This window comes from Oryzias latipes, chromosome 10, assembly GCF_053564925.1.
Source record: "Oryzias latipes strain Hd-rR chromosome 10, Olatipes_Hd-rR_3.1".
NCBI lineage: Eukaryota > Metazoa > Chordata > Actinopteri > Beloniformes > Adrianichthyidae > Oryzias > Oryzias latipes.
Window position 1 is genome coordinate 23992519 of NC_136246.1, and position 19655 is coordinate 24012173.

The 19655-nt window shown below is 38.0% G+C and overlaps 1 protein-coding gene and 3 long non-coding RNA genes across 9 annotated transcripts; 1 reads left to right on the forward strand and 3 right to left on the reverse strand.

The window, feature by feature from the left end:
• Positions 1-533: 533 nt before the first annotated feature.
• LOC111948027 (uncharacterized) lies at positions 534-6884 on the reverse strand. Its single transcript, XR_013658612.1, has 3 exons — positions 6557-6884; positions 1426-1514; positions 534-1045 (listed from the first exon to the last, which is right to left on the reverse strand). It is a non-coding gene; the product is annotated as an uncharacterized LOC111948027 (long non-coding RNA).
• On the forward strand, positions 2327-3592 carry LOC111948028 (uncharacterized). The gene is made up of 3 exons (XR_002874015.2): positions 2327-2463; positions 3094-3173; positions 3252-3592. It is a non-coding gene; the product is annotated as an uncharacterized LOC111948028 (long non-coding RNA).
• LOC144994914 (uncharacterized) lies at positions 3597-4772 on the reverse strand. The gene is made up of 2 exons (XR_013658613.1): positions 4636-4772; positions 3597-3868 (listed from the first exon to the last, which is right to left on the reverse strand). It is a non-coding gene; the product is annotated as an uncharacterized LOC144994914 (long non-coding RNA).
• A 913-nt stretch (positions 6885-7797) lies between the features above and the next one.
• Positions 7798-19655, reverse strand: LOC101160327 (cytoplasmic polyadenylation element-binding protein 4). Of its 6 annotated transcripts, XM_078954347.1 has the most exons (14): positions 19452-19576; positions 18657-18773; positions 16338-17439; positions 16144-16242; positions 15354-15447; positions 12772-12822; positions 12187-12210; positions 11839-12015; positions 11591-11680; positions 11397-11515; positions 11168-11282; positions 10900-11081; positions 10627-10744; positions 7798-10075 (listed from the first exon to the last, which is right to left on the reverse strand). In XM_078954347.1, coding segments are annotated over exons 3-14 (2118 nt in total). In that variant the 5' UTR covers positions 17385-17439; positions 18657-18773; positions 19452-19576; the 3' UTR covers positions 7798-10073. The 6 variants fall into 6 exon arrangements, with proteins under 6 accessions (XP_078810473.1, XP_023815084.1, XP_078810474.1 ...); XM_023959316.2 differs by lacking the exon at positions 18657-18773 and having other exon boundaries at positions 19452-19655; XM_078954348.1 differs by lacking the exon at positions 18657-18773 and having other exon boundaries at positions 16144-16230; positions 19452-19615.

The following is a 19655-nucleotide window of genomic DNA, read 5'->3' on the forward strand; positions in this document are numbered from 1 at the left end:
AGATCAAGTTACAAAAATGGCTGCTGAAAACTTGCTGCAAACAAGAGAACTACATTAACTGGTTTGTAATTAATCAGAATTTGGTATCTCCTGTGGTAAAACAGTAAATTATTTCTTATCAAGAAAAGCAGAACTGAGTCAGATCTGTTGCTGCTAAATTGAGACTTTGCCCTTCAAAGAAGGCAACATCTGAATGTGATGTTTGACCAAAAATATCTCTACTGAATCTAAACACATATTTGTCTTCGTTTCGTAATGTTTATGTCTTTGTTTGTCTAAACCTTGAATGCATCAGGGGCTTTGGGACCAGTTCAGGATCCCACTGATCGAGAAGACGGGCGGTAAATTTTGGAGTTGAGTCTGTCAATCTGGTAGTCCTCGCAAACCACAGCTCTGCAGGATTTTTAGTCTGATCACTAAAAATAAAACTAATTGGTTTTCTTCGATTGCCTTGTAAGAGATAACTTTGGCGCTATCTAGTGGATGCATTGAGATCACTTTTCTCAACAAATGAAATATAAATTAAAGAGAAATTCTTATTTGATATAACTTTTATTATAACTGAGTCGTTTTACAGACTGCTGAAATGTTTAAATTCTACTCAGCAATGGAAAAACGATTTTAATTCTGCAGCTACAATGAAAACCCACAAAGAACAAATGTTTTAGACATATCACTGTGTTAAACTGCATTCATGTCGGCTTTCCAACATGTTTGAACACTTGTAACGCCAGAAGCTTATTATAATGACTCAATCACCCTCAATTAAGCTTAAATATTTGAACATTTGTAAATAAAATTAAATATATATTAAACTTAATAAATAAATAAACATGCTTATCTATTTTGAACCTCTCAGCTTTCCTGCAGATTAAAGCAGTCAGTGCTTCTGAAACTAAAACGGTTAGAACGTTTTGTAAGAATAACCCGTTTTTGTAATGAGCAACCAAGCTCATCTGGCCTGGCTGAGGACTTCAAGTCTCCTCCTGATGAGCAGGTTCTCCTCCAGCATCCTGGAGATGGTCCTGAGAACCGACAGTCTGGCCTAACCATCCACAGCAAGAAAAGAAAGGTAAAGAAGAAAACAAATCCTTCGTATTAAAAGGGCTTTTCACCATAAAAACAAGAAAATGATGTAGTGTCAGATAAATATAAACTGTTTCATTCAAATTACACAGGAAGTGTTTTTTTTTAATTATTTATACATATCAATACCAGTATAGCAAATCTATGAGCAAACACAACTGAGACTCATGGTTCGATATCTCATGTTTGGCGTGTTTTTGAGGAAATGTTCTATTACTTTGGGTTTTCGTGTTTATTTTGGAGTTTAGTACAATTACAAATGCTTCATTTCGGTCTTTGAGACATACAACTAAACCAAAAACAATAATAAATCTAATTGGGTAATGCAGTTACTGATACCTTGTCCTTCTCGTTTGTAGTTTTGGTCTGGGATGCTGGAGAGAAAAGGAAAACGTCCCTATCGACGAGAGCAGGAGAGGTACCAGAACCTGTCCAAAAAAAAAAAAGGAAGTGACAACGATGATTACCACATCTTTGTCGTAATGAAAACAACAAATGTTACCATGTGGAATCTGTTAATACGTTTTCAAAAGAAAATGTGTTTTTTTTCCTTAAAGCTGAAAATGTAGATGAAGTTTCTGCAGATAAAAAAATGCGTCCTAAATCATTTATAGGAGGTCTTCGGCTCAGCTCGGTGGTCAGCAGTGGTCTCTTTATTTATGTTATGCTGTTTAAAGCCAAAATCAAAAATACCCTGTGTCACAGAGCTGGGCAATATGGCCAAAAAATAACATCTCTGATTTTTTTCATTCCAAATTCCATTTTAATAGAGTTTTTTTCTCCCTGCTTTTACTTTCTTTAACAAAAATAACAAATGATAGAAAATATTTACCCAAAACTATTTTACTTTAACATCTCTTGGCTCTAACACAGAGTTCAACTAAATACAAGCTGTAAAGATGTTTGCAGAACAATGCAAACGACGACAAAACTCATGAACAAATAGAAAAACAACCAAAAATATGGTGTCAAAATAGAGCCTAAAGTATTGCGCATCAAAACAGTAAAACCGCGCATCAAAACCCCAAATCTGCGAATCAAAATGCATAAATTGAGAACCAAAACCCACAATTTGCAACCAAAAGCCTTTCCCCAAAGCACAATCCTATTTCTCAGCTGCCGATTTGTTTTCTCGCCATTCTGAAATCCTGTTTTTGAGTTGCAGTTTTATTTTGAAACTGTCTTTTTGAGTTGCGCTTTTATTTTTTGAGTTGCGCTTTTATTTTTTGCGGTTTTGATTCTAAAACCTGTCGACACGTAAAAACAGTGACATGTCAGTCAAGGGGAGGGAAGGCGGGACATCCCTGATATCCAGAAGCTCATTGGCTACCGAATAAGACCGAGTCTTACGTCAACAGACCAGTTTAGAATGTGCCGGTAAGTTTCTCATGTTTTTCATATCTTTTACTATATTAAAAGATCAAAATTGTACTTTATTTAACCAGAGGACGCCAGCACATTCAGATGAGGAGCTCCCCCAGTAGCTGCTAGTGAAAAAAGATGTTAGAAAGTTAGATGTTGCATGACAAACTATCAGCATTGTTCTCCTGTGTTAGCATGCTAGCTAGCTCAATGCTAGCGGGGTTTCCAGCTCTTTTCATGACTTTTGTGGATTAAACAAAGTACATTTTTTACCACAGTGTCAGGATCGGTCATGTAAACCTGGGAATAATTGTCCGTGAATTGTCACTAGGGTTAATCAAATATGTTATAACCTATAAGGTTTCTCAATATTTTTCAGGGTTTACAGACAGAGGGAATTATTGAACAGAGAAACAATATTGCTGTGCCATATTATTCAAAATGTATGCGTCTGCACTATGCAGACTGGCAGAAGTCCGGTATTCGAGTGAACCAGAGCAGAGTAAATTGTAGCAGACCAGCAAAAACGTGTTTTATTCCACTTAAAATTATTCCAGTATTAGACATCAATAGAATTATTAGTATATTTAATTGGGTGGTGGTTTTAAAATTGACTATTGCTGTATGTCTGTTGTTTTCTATAAGGGCCGTTGTTATGCATACCATAACAAAAAAGGCAGGAATACTGAGGCAGCTACGACGTGGATGTCTACATCTTCTTTAAGGTAATGAAAAAAAATTTAATCTTAATTTTTCTCTTCTTTTTTTGGTTAATTAACTTTGCTGTTTTTGTTTCTTTCCAGATGCAGGCCCCAAAGACGTCCCAGTGTGATGCAAAGGCTGTCCAGCAGGCTCACAGACATCTCCTGTCAACTGAAAGAGAAGCCTTTAAGATAGTTGTCCATTTCGACCACACTGTCTGCTTCCCATTTCTTAGTGCCTGTACGAAAACAGTGACTTTTCCACCTCAAGTCTTTTAAGGAGTTTTAAAAACAGTTATTTTAATTTCTCTGAATTGTGGTTCAGAATTTCACAGAACCTAATGCACTTGACTCTGTGTTTCAAAGATCTTTGCAAAACCATCAGTCTTTTGTACAAAACACATTTAATGGTCAAACATTAAAAAATGAAGCTTTACAAAATACCAGTGGTGATTATTAGCCATTTATTTTCTTAAGGGGGGCAGTATTTTGTAAGGCAGATGAGATCTGTTCACATTGTTAGTTTTTGTTACATCCTGCTGTGATGACATGCATAGATCAGTACATAAATGTTAATGTCTTGGCCATGGTTTTCTGATGTCCCACAAGGGTTGAACAGGTCTGAGAGGAGAGAGGACAGCCACAGAGGGAACAACAACTCCAACAGTTTCCTGCTCTGCCTGGTTTAAGTTAGTCTGTCGTCCAATGTCCACAGCATCCTGCACACAAAGAAAAATGTATTTAAGACAGTTAAAATGAGTGTGTGTGTGTGTGTGTGTGTGTATATATTTATATATATACACACACACACACACACACACACACACACCTTAATTGCTACTCAGTAGCTGCATATTGTGAAAGGTAACTTCCTGTTAACCTGCAATCTTTAAGGTTGAGAAAATTATTTTGGAATACAGTTCAGAATCAGAAAAACTTTATTGATCCCACCTGTGGGAAATTTGCTCTGGTACTTCAAATAAAAATTGTGTTTCTTTTATTTATTTATTTTAAATAGGGATTAACTTGATCCCAAACTAGGAAAGGTGTCACTTTCTTGCAGCAATATGTTGCTTTGTTGTTCAATCCATCTGTGTAATCCCTAAGGAAATATTGAAAAACCTTATATATACACATGAATGTACTTCTTAAAAAACTATTTGAATAACCATAGTGACAATCCACGGGCAATTATTCCCAGGTTGACATGACTGATCCTGACACTGTGGTAAAAAATGTACTTTGTTTAATCCACAAAAGTCATGAAAAGAGCTGGAAACCCCGCTAGCATTGAGCTAGCTAGCATGCTAACACAGGAGAACAATGCTGATAGTTTGTCATGCAACATCTAACTTTCTAACATCTTTTTTCACTAGCAGCTACTGGGGGAGCTCCTCATCTGAATGTGCTGGCGTCCTCTGGTTAAATAAAGTACAATTTTGATCTTTTAATATAGTAAAATATATGAAAAACATGAGAAACTTACCGGCACATTCTAAACTGGTCTGTTGACGTAAGACTCGGTCTTATTCGGTAGCCAATGAGCTTCTGGATATCAGGGATGTCCCGCCTTCCCTCCCCTTGACTGACATGTCACTGTTTTTACGTGTCGACAGGTTTTAGAATCAAAACCGCAAAAAATAAAAGCACAACTCAAAAAATAAAAGCGCAACTCAAAAAGACAGTTTCAAAATAAAACTGCAACTCAAAAACAGGATTTCAGAATGGCGAGAAAACAAATCGGCAGCTGAGAAATAGGATTGTGCTTTGGGGAAAGGCTTTTGGTTGCAAATTGTGGGTTTTGGTTCTCAATTTATGCATTTTGATTCGCAGATTTGGGGTTTTGATGCGCGGTTTTACTGTTTTGATGCGCAATACTTTAGGCTCTATTTTGACACCATACAAAAACACCATTTCCATTTTACTGCAACAGTTTAATTGAAATAAGAGTCAACAGACACCGCAAATGGATCATGGAGGTGGTGGAGATCCTAAAGCGAGCCCACACTTCCATGAACCGGGATGGGGGGGGGGGCCTTCCTGCTCTCTCATACCTGGAGCAACATCCTCCAGCAGAAAACGGACATCGAGGGGCGGAGTCACCTGTCAAGCTTTGACAGGTGACTCCGCCTCAGTCATAATCATTTGTTTTTATACAAGTCACTCACAACCATCTGATTAGGACTCTGACAACGTCTGTCAAAACATGTCATGTATGTCAAAACACAACCCATGTAAAACCTACACTCAAAATGACCCTAAATGACATTAAAGGGCTCCATCCCATTGGTCAAATGCATAAAGAGATTTATTTCATTCCTTAACTACTTCAAGCTGCCATAAGATTGTTTAAACACATTTAAGGTTACCATTTATCGCAATTTTCGCAGACTTTCACGATATGCGTATTGCACAGCTTGATATTGCGATAACAATACATTTGCGATTTATTGTGCAGGCCTAGTCCAATTCAAACAGAGAGGAAGTCACAAAATAATGAAAACATCTGATAAAAACTGGTGGGGTTTTTTTCTCCTGTATTGATTTCTAATCAATCTTTGCTCTCTGCTTTTGGCATTTTCACGCCGCCAATGAAACGTTTGATTTTCAGTCAGAAATGAGTTGTTTGTGTTTTTTCTTTTCTGAAAAACGCCCTCATGAGAAGAGCGCTTTCATTCAGTCACCTGTAGTCTGAACCAACTGTAAAATCAAATTCAATGCTGCTGAGAGAACAAGGACAGATTTACTAAAGGGGAGCAGATTGACAGAAAAAAACACTTTTCCCCCCTGATTCTGCCTCAAGTTGGTTCATTTTTAAATGGAATCATAACAAAAAACTAAAAACATGATCATGTTTTGGATTCTTGCCATTGACAGTAAAGCATGGAGCCTTTTAGCCCGCCCAGTGTAGCTTTTACATCACAAATTGCATCTCTTTCAAACTGCGTTTTTTTTGTCTCTTCACAAAGATTTGAATGAAGAAATTCTCTGAAATGCATTAAGCTTAATTTTCTTCTATATGTCCTACGTCATAAGAAAAACGCTACAAAGAACATTTTTAAAAGAGCAAAAACACCATTTTCATTGAAATGGGGTCTCTAACACATTAAGACTTTTGATTTCTTTTAAGGTGGATTTTTTTTGGTTAAATTACTTTTCCTAGGAGAATACTAGACTTTACCCAGTACAGGCCTTAAGAACTATAATCCAACATACATCGTTATTAATCATTTTTATTTAATTATTGTGTTTGTAAACCAAGAAGAGGGAAAAAAAATATGTCAAGCTAACCTTACTTTCAACAAATTAGCAAGTCGTTAGCTTAGCTTGTGTAAAAAAAAACGTTAATATAATTACACTTTTGTAAATAATTAGAGCGCTGTTTTTGTTTATTTGTTTACTTTTACCTTGGTTAATATTAGTCTTGGGTGTCGTAGGCTCCAAGGTCAATCTTCTTCTCGATGTTTTCGGGATCGCTGGCGAGTTTGGACTAACTTTTGCTAATTTTACCTTCAAAGCTGAGGGATTTGCTTTTTTTCTTCTACTTTTGGCTCGCTTGTCCTCGCTTTTTTCGCTCTGAGGCCGACATGGCTGCTCGGTTCGGTCCAGTTGTGGTTCATTTCTTTGTCGGGAATTCAGTGGAGACCTAAAGGAGGGAAAAGACACCGTTTTCCTGGGCAGCATCCTCTGTCACTGTCAACAGGCTGGATGTTAGTGTCATTTACAAGATCAGCCAGCAGGGGGCGTCGTTGCTCAGTTAATTATAAAGCTAAAGCTTACCCAGCATCTCAATTCCAGAAAATACTTACCGGTAATTTTTACATATTTAAAAAATTCTTGAGACAGATACAAATTTTAACAAAAGTAATCATTTTAATTAACCTTTTTTGCTGATATTTTTTCTTCTTCATGTATGTGTCATAAAACAGATTTTTAAGAAATAATTAATATTTCAAGTAAATCTTTTAGGGTTTGAACCACTCAGTGAGGTTGTACGGTACACTATGTAAAACAAACCCCAGAAATGGGAAAGAAAACATAATTTGTTTATAAAAACAACTTGTTATGAAGCATAAGCCCCATAGCTAGCGGGTACAAACATTTTTCTCATCTGTAAAGTAATTCCCCTTTTTTCAATATTAGACTTCTAGCAGACTACTTCAAATATTTTTTAAAAAACACTTGAATTATTTGTTTTCCCTTTTTTGAGGCGTACTTTTCAGCTTCCATTTTGAAAACACTCCATAAAAAAGAAAACCTCCATTTCAGAAATGTGTAGTTTTCTTCATAAACACAGGAATACTGCGGAAACCACGTTACGAACTAAAAAGTAATATTTTAATAAGACCCTCATTATGTTTTCATGTGCAGTTGATCTTTTTAAATGCAGATCTCCTCTTTAAAAAGCCATGTTCATCTTAAACTGGATGGGGGCAAAGACTGGAGCTGTGTGTGAGCTAAATAACCTCCACTAAGACCAAAAATAAGCCTTAGCCTATATATAGCTCTGACCTGATTTAGCTCACCAGATGTGCAAAAAAACTGACACAGAGGTTTTAGGTCCACATTTTAAATGACTAAAACCTATTCAGTAAGGTGGCAAAGACTTTCCTAAACTGAAAAAATAAAATCAAAAAAATGAAGTTAATTTTCTTTTTCTCACATCTGTTTTATTCATTCAACATCTTACATTACAAATACTTCAAATGTATGCATACAGGTTACCAACAGTTGGCAGCAAATGAAAACGTGACGTTAGATTTCCATTTTACTTCAGTACTACAAACTGACTATAAAAACTGATGTCTGTATTGTAGCGTAAATAAATCAGGGAGAAAAAAATATATATATAAAAATTCAAACTTACATATAAATGTGAAATGACTTGATAAAAATCAAAATTTTAGGTAAAAAAAAAAAAAGTCAATAAATATAACCTTTCCCAGCATTCAAGTAAAAACTATTGAAATTTTGCAATGAAGCAATACTAACAGATTATTTTGTTTTTCATTTGAGAATGAGGAGCACATTACAGCAATTAGAAAAAACTAGACACGTTACCAAGTTAAACACATCACCCAAAAAAATATAACAAAGGTTCTGATCAAAATAATAGTTATACATCTCAATTGAAAATATAGCAAATGATACATACGTTATCGACCTAGTATATACAATGTTTTCAATCACAGTAGCATGGTAGTAGCAAAATAAGTAAATAAGCACAAAACTAATGTTAAAAAATAAATTCAGATATTTTTTTTCCTCTTTTTGAGAGACATCAGTATAAACGACAGGAAAACAAGTGTCCAAGACTGCATGATTTCTATGGATCAAATGACTTACACTGCGGAGAGCTGTTTCTGGAAAGAAGAAGTATTGCACATAATGGCTCAAAGTTAACTTGCAACATTAAATCACATTCAGGTTATGTCCCAAAGCATGCCACATCACAAATGGGGTCAAAAGTGATCAAGTTGCCTCAACTTGTTCCTACAGAGTGTCCTCTACGTTACAAAACACATCCAAAGTGTTGCCACGGTGTATATTGCATAAACATCAAGTCTGTGTGAGAAAGGCAGACTCCATCGGGTGAGGAGAGGCTACAAGAGAGGTGATCTCGAAGTGATAAGGAAATTCAAACAAAAAAGAACAAAACAAAAAAAAGGAGATCTAGTGCATTACATTAGGTCCTGCATTATCACTAGTCTTGTTATCTCTTATGCATGCCAAGAATAAGTAGAAGTTACAGGCAGTCTCAGAAAGAGGATCTAAATATTCAAACAGCGGATATTCACTCCAATCAGAGAGAGGAAGATTTCACATTGACCAAAGCCAACACCCTAATCTTATTAAACACAACTATAGGAGCAGAGTCGGGTTATATTCTCAAGACTACCAAAAAAAAAAAAAAATTACTTTAGAAAGGTCTCGTTATGCCTTAGGATCCTGTGATTATGTTTATTAGTAGAGGATAATCCATATATGACCATTTCTTTTTTTTTTTATTTCACAGAATCACACCAATGCACCAGACAATTTTTAGATTTACCAGAACTTAGATATATATAAAAGCTAATTAAAAATTATATTAATCTCTTTTTTTCTTTTAAATTAAGCTTACCATAAATGCAGATCTTTTAGTAACAAAGGTACAAAATTATTTTTCATCAAGTGAAAAAAAATGAGGTATTGCAAAAGGAGTTCTCCCATTTGTGAAAAATGTGCCTAAAATGACTATTGAAAAAAATATTTAGAAAAAGTAGTGCATAATAAATGTTTATATGTTCATGACAAAATAATCAGCTATAAAACACTTTACAAAAAACAGCAGGCCATGTATAAAATAATATTTTTATCTCTGTGACAGCAAATTTTTGCTACTACCATATCCAACCACAAGACTTGTGATAGAAGCTCCAGTCACAGTAGAGCGTGCAGTGGTACACTATGAGGACAGCTCAGGGAAACTAGACTGTGCATTCCCATTAGGTTAGTACTACGTTAGCATGTTAGCCTCCAGTGCCAATATCCCTGACAATATAAAATGAATAAATACTACTGCCAATACCTGAGCCCTGAGGGCTGTGTCTTTAATCACTGAAACCCACAAACCAAAACTCCAGCCTTTCCTCCGACTGTTACATGAGGACATCATCCTTAAACCCTCAGATGAGTGACCGTTTTTGTGTGTGTTTAGGCCAATCTTTGGTTTGCCCTTTCTGGTTACAAAGAATTTAAATAAACCAAAAAAAAAAAATTGTTCATGCCAAAAAGAAAATCTACAAGTGTGTGCCAAACTGAAGGGAGAATATCTTTTTTTTTTTTTCCTCCACCTTTGTCAACATTAGGTTGTTTGAAAAGCTCATCCATTAGAAACCATTTGCACTCAATGTTTGGTAAATTGGTAAAGATTTTCTCCAATCCTGCAAGAAAAAAAAATAGGTAAGAAAAAGCCACCCCGACTTTCAAAACGTTTGTATACTGATGTAGATATAATGCATCTCACTTCGATTTTATGTCACTCTTGACAAAAAAACAAAAACAAAACAAAAGCAGCTCAGCCAGCTAACACTAAAAACAAAAAAGTACAGTCAAGTAAAGAAAGAGAAAACATCAAAACCCAAAAAGCAATGCATCCATAAATGCTCATGCACACCTAAAGTCAAAACATAAATGGGATTTCACTCTTCTTTGTATTTACTTCATTTAGAAGTCCCAATTTAAAAGGTAAAAAATAAAAATAAATTAATATTTTTTTTAACTTAAAGGAAAAGTGCATGTTTTTTTTTTTTTCATATCATAGCCCAAATTCCTTCCCAAATTTCTTGGTCCCTCCCCCTTATCGTGCGGCGGCTCTTTTCGCCTCAGTTCCAGCGGAAAGAGATGTGTCGCGGCCGGTCCCCGCCCTCCTTCACCAGCGGCTTGTGGAATTCCCGTCCGGCCCGAGAATGGATGGCCGCCCAGCAGTACTCACAGTAGTACTGCAGACAGGTCACGTTGGCGCAAAAGAAAGGAGCGAACTTCCCCCCACAGCGAGTGCCCTGACATTCATCACACAGCTGGTCATCCAGGACATATGGCTTCACTTCCACCTGGAGGAGGAAGGAAATTGAGAACAGAACCATAAAAAAAATGGGTTAGCAAATAAAACAGACAAAATACAATAACCTGTAATGGCAGAAAATTCATAATTTATGAGCATTCACTCGTATTGCAGAGCGGAGCTGTAGGCATCAGATCAGCTTACCCGTTTATCAATCTCCCCGTGTTGCAGTTGCACAAATCGGGCACTAATGGCTGCAATGTAGCTTTGCTGATTAGAGAAGGCGACTCTCCCTGCGCCTTTTGGATACTTGAGTTCAGGGTCTGTATCAATCCCGGCGTAGCAGACTCCCCCATACAGACGGTCCATGATCATGGCAAGCTCAACTAAAAGAAGAATTAAAGACAGATGGGGGTGAGGCAATGTCAAGAGGAAACGCATTAAAAACGTCAAGAGCCACCATTTTGGATACCTGCACGTAGGGGGCGAGGAACACCCCCGACAAAGATGGTCTTCCTTGGGTCTAAAGGCTGAGATCCATCCATCACAAAATCACTGTCATTCAGGTTCCAGGGCCGGATCTGGACCTACAAAACCAAGACTGGATTTGAGACTTTCGTGAATAAAGTTTTTGACACTTGAATCAAATATAATATTGTACCCGTTTAAGCATGAAAGACAGAATAAACAAACACACTCACAGGTTTGTCTTTGATGGTGGGGCTTGAGACACACAGGTACAGTTTGCCGTCCTCTTGAATGCAGGCGTCGATCAGGGCCTGAACAGAGCTCTCATCTTGGAACAACAGGAATGCGTACCCTGCAAAGGATTTGCAGTCAGAACCATGAGTGAACACAGCGATCCAAACTAAAAACAACAAAATGCTCCTCTTACCTTTTGGTGGAAAGTAAGACTTGCTCTCTGCTTTGTGGGGCCAATCTACAAATAGATGACCAAATCGACGGAAACTGGCAGTAATTTCATCTGAGGAAAAAGAAAAATGTATATATATATATATATATATTTTTTTTTTACAGATCAACATCAATTCTCCAAAGGAGAACAACAATAAAGTAGAGAAAACAATCCTTGCAATTCCGATGAAAACATCAAATGAGACTGAAAAGCTTCTTTTTCTTCACCTTCATCTATATCTGGGGGCAACCCTCCGACAAACACCTTGCGGGAATACCGCTCCACTCGTTCACCGTTAAGGTGAGGGAAGCAGTGGGCTGAAACGAGTCCAGCAAGCCCCTGATCAACCGACTCATCCTCTGCAAACGAACGCTCGTCCTCCACAGGGAACAGGGATGAATTGCCTGATGAGGAAAACAAGCAGAAAAACGTCCATCATTCTGATAAGAAATAGAGAAAAGGTAGGTAGAGTGAAATTCAATTTAATTAATTTTATTCAGTTTTAAGACATTTTGTAAAACTAAGTTACTAGCTGTGACAAACATTTCAAGAAATATTTTTAAGACAAACTTTACCTCGTCTTCTGCCATAACTTCTTGCTGCATGTGGAAAAAGTCAAAATGTTATTAAAGTTTTATCTTTTTAAAGATGTAAAAAGAAAAATAGTGTGCAAAAAAACCTCCAGGGATTGAAATGAATCATCTAATTTATCAGCAGGAAGGAAGAATTCAAAAAAGCATTCATGTCTAAACTTGATTTTATTTGTAGTGCATTTTTTTGTATAAACAAACCTGCATCGCGGAGAAAAAGAATAATTTTGATCCTGGAAAATGGTTTTAAACTTAAAGTGACAAGAAAGCCTGATTTCAAGTCAAAGAAGAGAAAAACACAAACATTGTACCTGATTTGTAACCAAGATTTTTGCCACTTTTAATCAGAAGTATGCAATCTAAGCTCCTCTGCAGTTTCTAGGTAGTCACATGGCACCCATGTAGATCTTGATTGGTTTTATTTTTTTTACATATTTCTTTTCTTTTTTTTTTTTTTTTTAAATCAAAGCCAGCAAATATGCTTTTCACAAGGAAAAAAACATTTCCATGTGTGAGACAATCATTTCAAGACCTGGACTGAACTACAGTCCTGCCCTAAACGTTACATACCGTTCATAGGTAGAGGCCCATCTCCACCCTGGTGAGAGAAGCTGTAGCGACCTGATGGATATGAGGGGGAAAAAAGCTAACAGATTACAATTTTGGCATAAATGGATGCTTAACTTTACCGTTTTACAGTTATTCCCCTTTGTCAACTACCAAACATAGCAATTGCTCATTAAGGTTACTTTAAAATTTTAGAGTAGAACAGAAAACCGGAACAGAAAAACTGCTTGGTTCTAACCTGATAACAGCTATTAAGTATTCCCCGTCATGCTTAAGTTTAAACAGTTGTGTGATAGCGAGCGCAATTTATTCCTATTGAGATTACAAAAATTCTGAAAAATAAAGGGTGAACAGTTCATTAAAAATAATCATAGAATGACATAAAAGAGAAGAATATAGCAAACAGCATCAAGCTAGTGGACAGCAGGTAGAACAAAGCCGTTCTTTGGTAATTACATCACTTCTGCTCAATAAGCTGCTCCTCAAAGCTCAGCCATTTTGGGCTCTCATAACCTTTTAGACTCGAGTTGTGATTTTTGATGGAGTCGCTGCAATAACTGGATTTTTGGCCTGTTAGCCGACTTTGTTGGACTGCTTGGGATCAATGTTAGATAGAGGATTGAATATTTAATTCCACAACATGGTTTCCCCCCAAACAGTGATTTTAAAAACAAGCCTGAGTCATTACACTTCCACCACTGTGCTTGACACAAAACTTCTATTTAGTTCGCTTTTATTTTTATTTAAAATCCTTCAATAATCCAGATTCTAGCAGCAAAATATGAACAAAAACTATTAAATAAGTGAAGTTTCCAGAAAACTGCAGACGTACATTAACAAAAACAAACCCGAGTGGTTTGTGGATCACAGATTGCATCATTTTTTCAATTCCCAACGCAATTAATTGAATATACTACTTGCAAATTGTAGTGCAAATAAACTCTGTACGCACAGTTGCAGTCATCCCTGCTATTTAAAGGAACATCGGGGGTTCAGGTTCTTGTCCAAGAACACTTTGATACTGTGCCAGCACTGGGGAATCAATCCTTAGATCACTCACCCAATTAGGAAACCCTTGGTGACGATCAATTACACCAAGTCCGTTCGATCACCAGTGAAGGGGCAAATACCTGCCCCCATAGTAAAAGTGGAGCCAGTAGGAAGCTTTTCTCAAACACTACAACATTTTGATCTGGTTTGCTTTAAATCACGACATGTAAATTATGTTTACCATCAATATACCTAATTATTAAATGGGCTTAAGATTAGATGTTTTGGGTGTATAAATCCCTTCTGACATACAGTCACACAGACAGTCACAATACAGCACTAGTTTAAATAGTTAATCAGCTGTTTGGGAGGAGTGCCAGAGATAAACAGTACTATCCCCATTCTGTTGTTTTGTCTACAACAAAGGTTGAAGCATTTGGGACTTTTTTTCCCCCCAAAAGCTGCCCATTATCCCTTAATGTACTTGATATTTTCACTTACTCACACCTTCAACCATTTTAGTTTAAACCCCAAACATTGCTTTTTTTTTTTCTTTAAAAAAAAACAAATTCAAAGAAATGTGGGATAGGCAAAAAATTTACCTTCATTCACTCTACCTTTTTCATAAAAAGACATTTCAGTCGAAAACAAAGGGGATAATATTTTTGAGCTTTACCACTTATTTGCTGGTCTGGATGTAGGCAGTAACAATTTTACAGAATAAAACTGTTAGGAAATACATTTTGTCCACATTTTCTGCATAAATAACTGAAGAAATCAGTCCAATAATGATGTATATTGATGTTCTTAAGGACTAACGGTCTAAAGTTAGTTTACCTAAAGCAAAGCAAAGTGAAATCTGATGATTCTTTGGAAACTAACTTCTTAGAATTCCAGATGCTCTTTTCTGTAGACGTTGGTTCTCCTAAAAGCCTTTTCTGGAAATCATGAAATACCGCACTGAGAGTAAGATAAGATGCTGATAAAATGCAACTGGGTTTTTTTTTTTACCCAGTCTGCCCTGCTAATCAAGCACTATTTACACAATAAGAGTATATAAAAAATACTGTCGTTTTTTTGCTTAAATCAATTGTAGAGTTAGAATTCTCCATAACAAATTTTGTATTTTACAAGCATCTTACATTCCAAATCTAAGAAATGTGTTACATGTGAGATCCATATTCCGAACCATTAGGAGTTTCCTGCATCTGTATTCATTCTTCCCTAAAACAATAGATACTGTGACTGTATTCATTCATGTCCTTTTTTTTGACCCACTTTGATCCTTTTTTGAGCTTTTCCCTGTGGGTTTTTGTTAACTATGATTATGGCATTTTAGCCAGAATTCCAAAACTTTTAGGACAGTTTCTGCAGAGTCACAGAAATTAATTAAAATGTGCGACTTTGTCGGCTTTGAGTCCCTGTTTATTATCGTGCCTTTAGCAGTTACAAAACCTGTTGATGTGCTTGTGAAAAACAAAGATATTAAAGCCAAAAACATTATCAACTGCTTGTTTATCACATATACTTTCCAGCAGATAAAGAGGAAAGTGTGCAAAAATGTCACCTTCCAATTCTTTAAAGAGCAAACCAACCTTTTAAGGAATCCTGTTCAGCCCTCATAATATCAATCAGAGAGTTCTCCAGAGAGACCATGCTGAAACCATCAAAAGGTCGAGTTCTATCAGGCTGAAAAACAGAAAGAACACCATTAGCTTAACTGGTTATGTTTTCCTCCTGAGGAAAAACCCCAGTGAAAACCTCTGGAGAAACAGTTTCAGGACTCCCACAACTGCAAATGGAGAAAAGTATAGTCTTAAGTTTGTTACATAACCAAAACAATTCCAACAATTTAAATAAATGGAAAAAAATCTTCAAAGTAGGATTTTTCAACTTAATGTTTAAACACTAAAGAAAGAAACCAAAATTGCAGAGTAAATCCTAACTTTTCTTCAAGCAATAGAAGTATAATTAAACTATTGAGGGTCTGGGGGACTGGGCCATGAAAAGCCACAGAGGAGCACAAGACTTCTTAAATCAGAACAAAAGGGAACATGTGATGAGACCAGATGATAAGACTGCCTCCATTCAACCAAACCATCTAGATGTGACTCCAACAAATAAACACAATTATCAATTCATTCATTAAGTAGGCAGAACTGCAAGTATCCTGTTCTAGTAAAAGGCATATTTGTTTCATTTGACACAGATATGCATATTTAACTGAATTATAATCATTTGGCCCAACGCACTGAATTTTTAACATAAGAGCTCTGATTATTTTTACCAAATTCACATGAAATCTAAATGTAGAAACTAGATTTTCTTTTTTGCACTTGTGTTATTTTGTTGGCAATGAATGTATTATTGTATGCGTTCTCTCACCTGAAAGGGATAAACATTGTCGTTGCGGTTCATGTTGTCCTCTACCCAGCCCTTCTGATTGATGCCAGAATTATTTCGGAGGAACTTCTGTGAAGGAAGCTGTATATATATATATATATATATTTTTTTTTTTAATCAGTTTATTGGCATTTCAAAGATAGGATGCCATAAATTATGAACGTTTAAGTCTCTACCTGGTTGTTGGGAAAAGACTTTTTCATGGGAGATATCGAATTATGGCCAGTCATCCCTCCACCTACGCCTCGCCTGCAATCTCGGACGCCCTGTGTGCCTCCCCAGCCCCCATAACCGCCTGGATTCCAAGAGGTGGATGTGGGGGTGGAGGGGCTTTGGTAGCTTCCCCAGGGGGAGTGGGATTTGTTCTGGGAAGTAGCGAGGTGGGGAAGCTGGCTGAATGGTCCAGCGCGATGGGGATGTTGAGAGAAGGAGGTTTGGGGTTGATGGGGACTAGCTGGAGAGTGTCGGTGCTGCTGGACCCCGGGACTGTGTGGGTGGTAGTGCTGAGAATGAGGTGTGGGTGGATGGTGCTGCGAGACTGGTCCGATCTGAGGAGAGAAACTACCTCCAAAGCCAGGGGAGGGATGGGGAGAGAAGTTCTGGAAGAGTAAAGGAGGTCCGTTGGCATTTGTGCCAGCTGGACCTAGGAATCCACCAACATCCTCACCAACCACAGGAGACTGGGTGGATGGAACAGCAGGGGACCAGTTATTAAAGCTGATCAGGGAAGATGAGGAAGAAGTGGACTGTGCACAGCTTGTGCCCATTCCCAGGCTGTCTTGGTAGTCGAAGCTGCTCAGAACTGGGGACTCCATCCTCAGCTTCTCTTTTCCACCGCTGTTCTCCATGGAACCTTTCTCCAAGGAGCCATCTTCTGCCAGCGCCCCTTCAATCTCGGTTAGGCCTCCGCCAGACTCTGGCTGACCTGGAGACAAGGTTTGAGAGTGTGCCTGGACCTGGGGCTTTTCTGGCACATCCTGGAGGTCCAAAGCCTTGGACTTGTCTGGCTCCAGAATCTCATCTTGCATGTTAGTGTGCTGGGCTACAGGAGGGAACAGCCAGGCACTGCCCCCATTGGTGGAGCAGCTGTTGTTTATGAAGGAAGGGGGGCTGGGAGGGTTTGAGGGGAGATGAGACTGAAGGTGAGGAGGGATCCTCACAGGAAAAGCAGGTTTATTGCTACTGCCACTCTTCACCAGCACTCCAAAGCCGTAGTCCCCCATTAGAACCCCCAGTAAATGTTCAGTTTTGCCTTTGGCTTACACCGATGACTTTCACCTAAAATTTAAATAGAAAAGAATTCACTGACAATCTGACAAGGAATTAAACTGATTTCTAGCCAACTTGATTAAAGGGTTGTAAAAGAAAATGCCAGCAGCAATATTCATGAGATTTGCACCACTTGGACATTTGACATGAAGCCTCTTTCAGCTGTAGGTAGCGGACATGCGCTAGTAAAAAGAAGAAGCCACCCCTCCCTGCTTGTCCCGTGTGAACACCATTGGTGAAAGGCGCATTCAAAAATTGCAGAGTGTGTACGCAGACTAAGAGGTTTACTGAAACAAAACATGTTGGGTAATTAAAAACTCACTGTGGTCATCTTTGAATTGATTTTCAAAGCATTCCCAGTGGTTTTTTAAGTATGATTTAGCCAAAATAATTAAAAAAAAAAAAAACCTTTGCAGAGCTGCAGTAATTCATTACAAATTGGCACCTGTGGGCGGGACCATTGGCACAGATGCTCTCCTGCCATCTTACAGCCACTCACACTGCAAACCTAACACGACCTACGCAACAAAAATGGCGAGCCACGTTGGAGCTATCCAGCTGTACAGTTTAGTGAGATGCCAGCTCGCACGAGGAAAACAAAGACGTCGTCTACAAGTGGATGCATAGGAATGGAGCGCAGCAGGGAGCGTGGCCCTCCGATTGTAGATTTTGCGCAACAACTACAACCTTTTTCAAACAACATTTTTCGGTCTGTTCCTTATTTACCACAATTTGGATAAAGAAATTTTCAGAAATGCAATTCTAATGTTATTTATATATACCTTCCATCATGAGAAAAATGCTACAAAAACACGTCAACACAATTTTCGTTGAAGTGGGTCTGTTAAAATGTGTAAAAAAACAAACAAAAAAACCTTAGAGACAGACATAACACTTGCTGTTTGTAATTATTATACAGCAAAGTGAAAATTAAAAGGTTAAACCCAACTCTTTAACCACAAATATTTAATAATAACTCTCTTGGAGAGACCTCCAACAGAGGAAGACAGGTTTTTTTTTTTAACTTATAATTTAGCAAAGGATTTGTTGAACTAAATAGTGACTTTATTTAAAATATATTTCAAAGTCTGGATATATACACATATTCTCCATTTTAGACTGTAAATTCTATGCTTAAATTGTTTTTTTAAACGAAAACCAAAACAGTAAATACCTCAGTAATATTATTTTTGAAGTAACGCGAGTACAATATTTGGATACTTTACCCAGCTCTGCTCGAGATAAGCTTCCCCAAAAGAGTGAATGTGCTTGAGCTGCACCCTGCCTGGTCTTGTGATGCAATCAATGAGATTAAATCATTGACTGGCTTAGCCATGGGAGGCCTGGGTGAAATATAACACTAGCAGTCAGGCAACGACGGAAAACACCCAACCTAACCAGAACAGAGCAAATAAAAAGGTTCTGGGTGACGCCTGAAAAGGTCATTTCACAGCTAGCAGCAAGCTAACAGCTGCTCCGTCACCTTCCATGTGCCTTTTTAAATAACCACACAACTGTTAAATATGAAGTGTTTTACATCGAGACATTTAAGCGTCCTGACGGGTGAAGGCACCAACATATACAGACTTATTTCTCAATCCCCCCCCGGCCTAATCTCCTCATAAGCATTTAAATACAGGGAAATGTTGATGACGTCTCATGTCTGTTCTAAATCTAGGGTAGTTCCCTTCACCGAGGCGCTAGGCTAGGAGACTAGCCGACACACGCAGAGACGGTTTTCTAGCACATTTGCCAACTCATCTCCTTCAAAGTCTAGGTGTCGCGAGCGCCGAGCACCATTATCGGCAGCGTAACATTATCCGTACCGTGACAAGTTCGAAATAGCGCATGGCTCTTTAAACGACCTCGTCTGTTTCGCGTCCTGTACGTTCAATGTCACACACAGAGCATACGAATCCTTGTCATCATTTTTCACATCTCGAAATAACGCGACGCAGACTCAGCTAGTCCCTCGCAAGCCGAAGCGCGCGCGCGTTCGGTTGTATGTGCGCTGTAGGTACCTTTAGTTCGGCGTCATGACCTTATCGTTCAGATGTTACCACATTTTAGCATTTTGCCCTTTTTTTCTGCATTTCTCTAACCAGCCGGTGTAAATGGTCTCTTCTCTCTTCTGGATGACAGCTGGGCCAGTCGGGAAACACTTCCGTCTACAAGCCCCGCCTTCACCGACAACCACCAGCCACTGCGCGCAAGGATTTCCCTGT